Source organism: Triticum dicoccoides, chromosome 6A (genome assembly GCF_002162155.2).
Source record: "Triticum dicoccoides isolate Atlit2015 ecotype Zavitan chromosome 6A, WEW_v2.0, whole genome shotgun sequence".
Lineage (NCBI taxonomy): Eukaryota > Viridiplantae > Streptophyta > Magnoliopsida > Poales > Poaceae > Triticum > Triticum dicoccoides.
This window is the reverse complement of record NC_041390.1, coordinates 423,473,528-423,483,941: the sequence shown is the minus strand read 5'-3', so window position 1 is coordinate 423,483,941 and position 10,414 is coordinate 423,473,528. Positions and strand designations below refer to the sequence as shown.

Below are 10,414 nucleotides of genomic sequence, written 5' to 3'. Positions count from 1 at the left end.
CGGGCTAGGGTTCGGTCGCCCAGGGGGTTATGGGGGGGGGAACCGGGGTGGGCCGGCCTGGCCGGTTGGGACGTGGGGCGGCCTGGTGCGGAGGCCAGCTGGGCCGCTCGGCCCAGCGTGGGGGGGGTGTTTCTATTTTTATGTTTTTTTAGCTTTGTTTTCTGTTTTCTTTTCTTTATCTATTTTCTTTTCTATTTTATTCTTTTAACTTTTGTTTTATAAAATATAAATACAACTCCTAAATTAATGTTATAATTTATTCTACTGCCCCAAAAAGTTTGACACCTAATAAAAATAGTTTGCATTATTATTAATTATAAAAGGCATTTAATTAATTGTCACATCTGCTGTTTTAATTACTCTAGAGCCTTTAACATATTATAAAATTGTGGTTTCCCCACAATAATTACCTGTGCATTATTTTGTTCACTCCGAACATTTTAGTTTTAAAATTTGAAGACTTTTATTGTTTGCCTGATTTTGAACTTGAATTTGAATCGGTTTCGAACTAACTCGAGATTAGCAACTATAATTGAGGTGACGTGGCATCATTAGCAGAGGAGCACTGTAGCTTAATTACCCGGGCGTCACAGTTATATTATGAGTTTATGTGTTTTGATGTACCGAAGGTAGTTCGGAGTCCCGGATGTGATCACGGACATGACGAGGAGTCTAGAAACGGTCGAGACATGAAGATTGATATATTGGACGACTATATTCGGACACCGAAATGGTTCCGGGGGTTATCGGATATATACCGGAGTACCGGGGGGTTACCGGAACCCCCCGGAGGATTAATGGGCCTCATGGGCCCAATTGGTGAAAGAGAAGAGTCGGCCAAGGGGCAGGCGCGCGCCCCTCCCCTCCCAAGTCCGAATTGGACTAGGAAGTGGGGCGGCGCCCCCCCTTTTCTTTCTCCCTCTTTCTCCTTCCCTCTCCTCTCCTACTCCAACATGAAAAGGGGGGAGTCCTACTCCCATCGGGAGTAGGACTCCTCATGGGGCGTGCCAAGGGTGGCCAGCCCCCTCCCCCTCCTCTACTCCTTTATATACGGGGAGGGAGGCACCCCCTAGAGGCACAACAATTGATCCCTTGGATCTCTTAGCCGTGTGCGGTGCCCCCCTCCACCATAATCCACCCCGGTCATATCATAGCGGTGTTTAGGCGAAGCCCTGCGTCGGTAGAACATCATCATCGTCACCACGCCGTCGTGCTGATGGAACTCTCCCTCAAAGCTCGGCTGGATCGGAGTTCGAGGAACGTCATCAAGTTAAACGTGTGCAGAACTCGGAGGTGTCGTGCGTTCGGTGCTTGATCGGTCGGATCGTGAAGACGTATGACTACATCAACCGCGTTGTGCTAATGCTTCCGCTTTCGGTCTACGAGGGTACGTGGACAACACTCTCCCCTCTCGTTGCTATGCATCACCATGATCTTGCGTGTGCGTAGGATTTTTTTTGAAATTACTACGTTCCCCAACACGTGGTTGTTGTCTGGACTCCCGCAAAGCTCTTGGTTTATCTCAAGCTTGTCGAAAAAAGTACGTCTGGACCGCTCGACGGACTGATACATGCCCGCGTTGGACGGCTAAACACGCCTGAACCGACGGTTGCAGGCTGTTTGATGGTTCGCTTTGGAGATGCCCTAAAAGCGTCGCCTTCTCTTCTCTTTCGTGCATAGATCAACCGATATATCGTGACATACTAGGTATTTTACATATCACACGTTTTGTACGAGACACGACTATAGCGCGTCATTACTTCTCACGCCAAACAATAGCAACCGCTCGATGCGACAATCCCGTAATCACGCCTCACCCCTCTCTGTACATATATTCATCGAACCGTCGTCTTCCATCTCTCGCCACAATCCTTCTCCTCGTTAGTGTTATTTTCGCCTTTCGCCCCCTCCACCTTATCTTCTTCGACGACTTCAAGATCGATTGTCACTTCCAGTTGGCGGAGTGCCGCCGTGATGCCAAGGCGGCACCGCCCCGCTGTGGCTCGCACTTCCACCCCCATGGTTGCATCTTATGCCCCCTCTTTTTTGGGAAAGAAAAACAAAATTTTGACCTTTCTTATTGTTGATTGATGTGCAGGATGGTCGAAAATCTAGCGGAAATTGCCAAATCGGCCAGAGCAAGAGGCGTGGCAATCGTCGGAGCGCCCGCTCCAAGCAACCTTCCACCCCCATGGTTTGCATCTTGTGCCCCTTGTTTTTGAGGAAAGAAATTCACATTTTTGCCCCTTGTTATTGTTGATTGATGGTTTGGTGTGCAGGAGGGGCTAAAACCTAGGAAAAATTGCCAAATCGGCCAGAGCGAGGGGCGTGGCAACCATCGGGCCGCCGGATCCAAGCAAGCGACGGCCGAGATCTCCCCAGGGTGCTGCGTGCACTGCCCCGCGGCGGCGGCGGCTCCGGCTCGGACGCAAGGCCGCCCAAAAGCGGAGCAGGATCGCCCCCGACGCGTCCGTGGGCAAAATTGGCAGGCCGCGCCCGCGCCGAAGTGGCCCAAACCCCCCCATAAATCGCCCGCCGATTCCAAACACCGCTCCACTCCACCACCCCCTCGCAAGGCCGAGCCACAGAGAGCCGCACCGAAATCGCGTCTCGTCGTGCAAAGGGAGCGGGGGGTTGGGAGCGGGACAAATCTCCCTCGTCAGCACCTCCACCACCACCGTCCACCGCCACCCCGCTCTCGCCCCCTCCAGCCTCGCCCCTCGCGTGGGAGGGACGCCGTGTCCTCCTGCCCCCACCGCGCCGCGCGGGGAAACCCTAGCGGCTGCAGATCTCCGGGCAGGCGCCCCGATCCGGGCGGCCCGCGCCCCGATTCGGCCCTCCCGGCGCCTCAAATGGCGGCGGACGGGGCGGACAGCGACCTTGAGGAGCAACTCAAGGATGTCGGCGCCCGCCTGCAGGAGGCGCCCGACGACTCCGACGGCCTGCTCAAGCTCCTCTACGTGAGCCTTCTCTCTCAACTTTGTGTGTTTATCTTATTTGGTTTTCTGTGTCCGTTACGGCTGCCTGTAGGGTTTGTCGTCGTGGTTGTATCTATGGCTTTCGGATGATTGTAATAAGCTTTATGTTTACCTAGTCGTTGCTTCTCTTGATTTTGTCTAATTCTTGGTCCTGGCATAAAAGGAGAGTGTTTTCAGTCATTGGTAGAGCGTCATCTATTGTTGGGTACTTATATGTACATGATTATGTATCTATTGTTAGATAGAGGTGTTAGCTTCCTTGAAATACACCCTGCTCTTCAGAATTGGAGTAACTGCCGAGTCTGATTATGTCAGCGGCCATTATAGCTTAAACTTGCTCATGTGATTTAACAAGTTGATCTTTTTCTATATGCAGGACATCGAGAAATATCTGTTGAGAGTGGAGCAATCACCTGCAGCAAGCACATTTGCTGCTGTTCGCCCAGCAATGGATGCCCTGATCAAGAACGAACTTTTGACTCACCCTAATGCCGAGGTCAAACTTGCTATAGCATCTTGTATATCTGAGGTTACAAGGATCACTGCACCCGAGGCTCCGTATGATGACAATATTATGAGGGTACTGTGTCTTTCCTGATTATAAGATTTATTTATTCTCTACCCTGTATCCTGACCTGTGCTGTCTACTTTGTCAGGATTTGTTTTCCATAATTGTGGGGACTTTTCAGAATTTAGATGATATTGAGAGCCCGTCCTTTGCAAGGAGGATTTCAATTCTCGAGACTGTGGCAAAGGTCCGGTCGTGTGTGGTCATGTTAGACCTTGAGTTGGATGATCTGATTCTGCAGATGTTTAACCATTTTTTCACAACTGTGACGTAAGAAGCCACTTCTCGTTATTCACCTTAAGTTTATCTATTACTACTTCTTGCTAGTTTCTGGGTATGTTTACTAAGTTTTGCTAAGCTATGTTGCTATTCTCCTGACATGTCTAAGGTGTTATTTTACTTGCCTAAAATGTTTTTTCTTTTCTTGTTATGTGTTCTTAATGGACAAATTCTTAGATAATATGCTGTACCTGCTATGTACCCTTTTTCTTAACAATCTAGTAGAATTATCAGATCCTGGTATCTTATTCAATGTTTTTGCTAAAAGAAGATTATAACTTTATTTATTTAAACTCATTAAACTCACACCAAGCTGCCAATATTATAGCGGTTGTTGCTTTGCAAGTTGCTAGCATTGCCTTTTTATGTTGGAAAATGCTGCATTCCCCTTCCTGGTAATTGTAATAATTGTTAAAAGAGATGCACTTTCTTTTACATTGATATGTTTGTTCAATTAAATTAACATGATGATGGTACGTGAGACATTATCATTTTAGATGTACCCACCGTATTTTTCTGGACTGATTCTAATGGAAATTACCTTTTGTCATCCTGTGTTCAGATCAAACCAACCAGAAATTGTCATATCATCTATGGTAACAACAATGAAACTTGTAATAGATGAGAGTGAAGAAATACAGACAGCGCTTGCATCGTATCTTCTTCAAAAGGCTAGAAATGAGGAGAGGGTATATCATTTCAACTTTCTTCATGCCGATAATATGGATTTACCTTGCCCAAGCAAGGAGGGAGGTTCACATATACTAATTTTTTTTGTTTTTTGTTCCCAGGAAACGTCTCCAGCATCTTTTGAACTTGCAGAGAAGGTGATCAGCTCATGTGAAGATGGGAAGCTAAAACCAATATTCCTGCAGTTACTTCAAGTTCAAGGCACTCCCTTGGATGACTACAGCAAAATTGTCACGCTGGTTTGTGAAGGTGATAAGGTTGTCAGGGAAGACAACAATGTTGATCCTTCTGGAAAGGACACGGTCAGTAATATTACTTGCATGTCGTAACTATTATTATAGGTGTAAATCATCATGCTTATAATAATATCTTAGTATGTTGTCTGATGTGTCTGTAATTCATAAATGCTCTCAGTTCTCTTGAATAGACTGAGAGGGGTCACATGGATGATGAAACTGTGATTTGTTTTAGCATGTACGATGAATTTAACAGCCTGATCTGAGTAATACTTAACAAATAATTCATTTGATCCCTGAAAAGGATAATATGTTGGCTGTATGGTGTTTGTGTGGATGCACCTGTTCATACCTTTGAGTTTTCACATTCAGGTGGATGATGGCAAACTTTCGGAAAGGACTATTTCTGATGAACTGCCTCAGGTATGTTTCTATACCCATGGAAGGGGATCCCTTGTTGAAATGATTGATAGTACAGCAACACATCTCTATTTCCAGGAATCTTCAAAACTGGAGCAAGATGGTACTCCGACTACTGCTATTAGTAGTGGTGCAACTCTGGTTGATCATGGTGAGGCTAATCAAGGACCATTTTCTCCAAAAGGACAAGCGTCTCCAAAGGGATCAGCGTCTCCAAAGGGATCAGCGTCTCCAAAGGGACCAGTGTCTCCAAAAGGACCGGTGTCACCAAAAGGATCAGCGTCACCAAAAGGGAAGCCTGAACAGCCTGAAGACACAAAAGATGCTGATCAGTTGAAATCTGCTAATGATGGTGTAGAACCTGTTGATGCAAAGCCCAAGAAGCCATCTGATCTTGATTCAGACAAAGACCTGAAGCTCAAACCCTGCAAGTCTGTGGCTACTCCACACTCTAATGTTGATGTTGACAAAGAAGCTCATGTAGTATCTGGAGAGTTATCTGCAGACAAGAAGGTAGTCAATGGAGTGGCTGATAATGTACCAAAGCGTGCTGATACCACACCCGATGTAGTTAAGCCAAAACGAGGCCGACCTCCTGGACCAAAGTCATCAGAGAAAAAGGCTGCTAGAAATAACCAATCTTCAGATTTAGATTTGAAGAAGGCTGAGGAGGCTATGGATTCAACTGGGAAGTTAACAAAGCGATCAGCTAAGGATGATATCAAAGCTTCCACAAAAAAGACTGGTGAAGGAGAATCATCAAAGAAGCAGCAAAAACCCAGTTTGAAACAGCACAAGGAAGAAGTCCTCTCTGAGGAGGACACCACCAAGGATATGACTCTAAAGGTTATTTTCTTACCAGTTGTTGATTTTTGTACACATATTCACGGCGTCTGCTGTTAACAGTTCTTTGCCTGCATTATCCGATCTTTATAAATTTCTGTGAATTTATATTTTTGTGTATCCTGCAACTTTAATTTCATGTATGTTCCTCAAAACTGTCCTTTACTAATATAATTAAATTACCTGTACTTAAGTTAATGCTAGTATATCATATCAGTAATTTGTTGTGGTTCAATGGCTGATATGATATGCTCTCTTTGCTGGAAGTTCTAATCTAGAGCTCAGTGGCATGAGAAATCAGCAATTCATATGACTCTTCAACTTGAATTTAGTAAATGTGATATCATACTTTAGTTGTTCATAACAGTCTGATTCATATACCAATTGTTTCATTGCAATACAGGAAATGGTCTCTCCGAAGTCTCTGACCAAGGGGTCAGGTAGAACCAAGGGTCAAAGTGGGGAGAATAATGTGGTGAAGAGGAAGCGTGAACAAGATACTGAAGAGGTATTCATTCTTAGTCACATGTGCAAATGGAACTATCATAATCCACCGCAATTCCAAACACAGCTTATGTTTGTTTTATCCAAATGATATGATACTTAAACCTTTTACGCTCTTGTTAGACTCCTCGCTCAAGGAAGGACAAAGGTCTGGATGGAAGTCTAGTTGGTTCAAGGATCAAAGTATGGTGGCCAGACGATGAGATGTAAGTGGGGGTGAATATTGCATGCGTCTGGAATGTAGCCTGTCCTTAAGATGATCAATTCCTGGATTCTCCAATTGTAGAAGGCTTAGTCGTTGTTACTAGTACACTGTTAACCTAAATGAAATAGTTGTAGAGATACTACATGCCATTATTAGCTCAGTTCTTATGACTACAGTATGCCTTGTTATGTTGAACACTTCTAAATCTACAGCATAGATGCTTCGACTTCCTTTCATCAAATGACACATAAATTAATATTCTCGTTCAGATTTTGGAAAGTCTGTTTGCTGTTTAAACTTGAGCCATCTCGGCTCGTTGTTGATGGATCTACCTGGCTGATGCATTTTGGTGCCCTGCTATTTTGCTATTCATTTTAGATTAGGTTTTGAAAGCCTTTATTTATATTTGCAGGTTTTACAAGGGTGTTGTTGACTCATTTGATACCCATTCCAAAAGGCACAAGGTCAGTACACTGTTTTATCTCCCTGCAGTGGCTATTTGGTTTACATGGAGCACTAATTTTGATTCAAAGTCCATTGTTCAATTTCTTTTTTCCTTTTCTCTTTTGGCTCTCGTGCTTTTTGGAGCATAGGTTGCATATGATGATGGAGATGTAGAGGTACTGCTGCTTAGGGATGAAAAATGGGATTTCATCAGTGAGGTATGCACATGTTATTCACCTCATGATAATGTTAGGACAATGTTTTATTCCCTTGTTTCTGAGTAACTGTTATTTTTGCAGGAAGAAGGCAAAACTCCTGATGTACCATCTGAGTAAGTAAAATCATTTTCATCATTCTTGTATACCTGCAGCTTCCAAATTGCCTGTCTAATTTGCCAGTAGCTAAATTGATTCATGCAATCCTATTGTATTGAGAACCAATATGCACAAGTGCACTTAAAGCGGCTAATAACTCAAACCTGACAGGGTCACTATTGTAGGCGTTGATGTCACTATGTTGAGAATACTGCTCATATGCATAATTTCATTAAATCTAACCAAGCTTCGCGGGCATGGTGCAAGTTCTTATATTCACTTATATAGAACCTGATTCCTGTCTATCGTGTCTATCAATGCTGAGCATTTGTTATTCTGTGTTGATTTGATAGTATCACTCCAGTGCTAGCGGACTTCGCGAAGTCGACTAACAATACAGTGTATAGTGGATGCGGTACTGGCAGCATGATAATCAGATTACAAATCTTCCATTGTGGAATTGCTATCGATTCCAGTAAAATCTTAAACAATCAGGGAAAGTTTTGTCCTTGGCCAATTGAAACCACAAACCTAGCTCACCTTACTAACGGCCAGTGGCCCCAGTTCTGAGCACTGTTAATTTTGATGTGTTTGACCAAAGCTAGATATGTTGTTGTGCACTGCCCTAATCCCAAGGAGGTCATTTGTTAAATTCGTGTTACTGATTTCTCCAAGCAGGCGCCGTGGCCGAAAAGGGAGAGGAATCACGCTGCTGCCAGTGAAGGAAGAGAAAATAGAAACACCTAAAAGGTTAGTAATGGACACATATAGAAGAAGCCTTATTTCTGAGACTTGTTTGTGTAGAGCTCATCTGAGACATGTTTTTCTCATGGTGGCAGTGACGGAGTGGAGCTTCCAAAGAAAAGGGGCCGTCCGAAAGGTTGGCGCCCCAACAATGGTGGCACACCGTCTACAACTCCCAGCAAATCAAAGGGGAAAACTGCTGTCAAGGATGCCAAGGGGACACCTAAAACTGCTGTTGAGATTAAGAAAGAAGGCAAGGAGAAAGCCACTGGATCAGCTAACAAGACGAAGGATGATTTAGCTAAAGACAGCAGCAACCAGAAGCTGAAGGAGGTTGGGAGCAAATCTGGCGATGGATCTGTGAAGGGTAGGCCTGGGCGGAAACCAAAAAGCGCTGCCACTAGTACTCCAGTGGCGGGTAGTGGATCTGGATCTGTTCAAGAGAAGCGGAAGGAGAAGGAGGAGAAGGAAGAGGCTGAGGCATCTGAAATGGAGCAGGAGGCATCTGGCAAGGGGGCGTCTTCAACTGGAAAGAAGCGCAGAAGGAAGGCTTAGGCTTGAACCAACCAACCAACCAACCGTGAACTTCCCCTGTAAATGGGTTCGCTCTCATCATGGCACCGTTGTATGGATTGTAAACTCCTTGGTCGTCTTTGTTTTTTACCTTACCTATTGAATTTGTCTGTCTGCTGACTGGGCACCATTGTCATTGTCCGTGTCTGTTGTAGTTAGGGGGCTGTGGCTGTGGCAGGAAACATCTGCAGTAGCTGTAATGTTTAGTCGTGACTTTGTGTTGTGGGATGCATGATGTGATGCTGCAGAGCCTCAAGGGAACATCTAGTTTGTGTCGGATGTTGTTGTAGCCAGCTTATTCATGTTCTATTTATATAGGCTATATATTTGGTCATCGACTCGCGCTTTTTTCTGGCAGATGTGCCGGTTTCTTTTCTTTGTCTATCCTTTGTGTGCATTGCTTGCAGGGTTGACCGTCCTGACCGGAGCACAACCAACGGCATGTTGTTTTGGATTGGAGAGATGATGCTTGTACCATCATCAATTCATCAGTGGTACTCCTTGTTTATACTTACCTTATGTTTTGCAGTGCCTTGCTAATGACAGTGGTTCACGTCCATGTCACGCGTGCATGCTCTCCAGCATTTCTTTGCTGCCTATCTCTCTATCTTCAGAGACTTAGCCGACGGATGTTGGTGGGCAAGTGCACGTTTTGCACTTTGAGCATCGCCCACTGACTTGCACGGATGTCTCTACAACGTGATTCAACAAGGCAGGACCTTCCTGCCTTGCAAGTATGATCTCCTCCCCTCCTGCGCACCTGTCAAATTTTTATCAGAGTAGAGACTACTATTTCCTCGTGTACCCAGTCGATGTACAAGCGATGAAGTAGTACTACTACTATAGACTTAGTCGTCCCTTCTCACGTGACTTCCGGGTCAACAATTCCACCATCGAAACATATCCAAAGTCCACTAGTGGTCAACTCACACTTGTAAAAGGTACTCCCTTTGTTCGGAATTACTTGTCTCGGATATGAATGTATCTATAACTAAAATACGTCTAGATACATTCATTTCTACGACAAATAATTCCGAACAGAGGGAGTACTAACTGTAACATCATCTCATCGCTTTTTGAATTCCATTGGCCACCAAGAATTTGAAACGCGTCGAGGGTTGCTCGCAGTGGTTCCAGTCTCCTAATCGTTCAAGCAGACAAAATAGAATTAGAAACAGAAGAATCAAGTGGATTAGGCTGCATCTGCATCCCTGCAAATAACGAGTTAGTGGGATTAGGCCGCAGCCCTCGTTTAACCTATGCCTGCGTGGTGGTCGTTTTATAAATCCTAAATACATATAAGTGCGCGTGCGCCTGCTTGTTGTCTCGAGCGGCCGTGGCTCGAGCCGTCCGATCGCGTGCGATCGCACGCCCACGCCCGCCAGGTGGTACCTAATCGGTTTCTCCCCCGCCCGCTTATTCCGCACACCTGGCCCGGTCATGCTGACGCGTGCGGTGCGCACCCATCCGGTGGGCCCGCCTTGTCATTGACTGTGTAGGCATAGGAGTTGGTGACCGTAGGCAAAGTAGTGGGGGCGATGGGCAGTTTCGAATTTCGTGCCATTTCCTCCTCACTACAGCATCGTCCTCGTCTCATTCCTTTTCCCTCTCCCCCC

General features: G+C 45.3%; 2 protein-coding genes across 2 annotated transcripts; both read left to right on the top strand.

Moving 5' to 3' along the window:
* Positions 1–1,851: 1,851 nt before the first annotated feature.
* Positions 1,852–2,779, top strand: LOC119315888. Its single transcript, XM_037590336.1, has 4 exons — positions 1,852–2,022; positions 2,099–2,194; positions 2,280–2,468; positions 2,624–2,779. Exons 1-4 carry the CDS (start codon positions 1,975–1,977, stop codon positions 2,777–2,779), a joined length of 489 nt encoding a protein of 162 aa, XP_037446233.1. The 5' UTR covers positions 1,852–1,974.
* Positions 2,546–9,132, top strand: LOC119317093 (transcription initiation factor TFIID subunit 3-like). The gene is made up of 14 exons (XM_037591491.1): positions 2,546–2,960; positions 3,355–3,558; positions 3,635–3,816; positions 4,388–4,514; positions 4,617–4,817; positions 5,124–5,174; positions 5,250–6,017; positions 6,418–6,522; positions 6,642–6,724; positions 7,136–7,187; positions 7,317–7,385; positions 7,467–7,498; positions 8,160–8,231; positions 8,321–9,132. Exons 1-14 carry the CDS (start codon positions 2,853–2,855, stop codon positions 8,778–8,780), a joined length of 2,514 nt encoding a protein of 837 aa, XP_037447388.1. The 5' UTR covers positions 2,546–2,852; the 3' UTR covers positions 8,781–9,132.
* The last annotated feature ends 1,282 nt before the right edge of the window (positions 9,133–10,414 follow it).

Bases quoted from the DNA above. Each gene is read 5' to 3' on its own strand.
- LOC119315888 (XM_037590336.1), top strand. From the start codon at position 1,975: ATGCCAAGGCGGCACCGCCCCGCTGTGGCTCGCACTTCCACCCCCATG. The intron at 2,023-2,098 runs GTTGCATCTTAT...ATTGATGTGCAG, and splicing joins CTCGCACTTCCACCCCCATG to GATGGTCGAAAATCTAGCGG. The intron at 2,195-2,279 runs GTTTGCATCTTG...TTTGGTGTGCAG, and splicing joins AGCAACCTTCCACCCCCATG to GAGGGGCTAAAACCTAGGAA.
- LOC119317093 (XM_037591491.1), top strand. From the start codon at position 2,853: ATGGCGGCGGACGGGGCGGACAGCGACCTTGAGGAGCAACTCAAGGAT. The intron at 2,961-3,354 runs GTGAGCCTTCTC...TTCTATATGCAG, and splicing joins GCCTGCTCAAGCTCCTCTAC to GACATCGAGAAATATCTGTT. The intron at 7,499-8,159 runs GTAAGTAAAATC...TTCTCCAAGCAG, and splicing joins ACTCCTGATGTACCATCTGA to GCGCCGTGGCCGAAAAGGGA.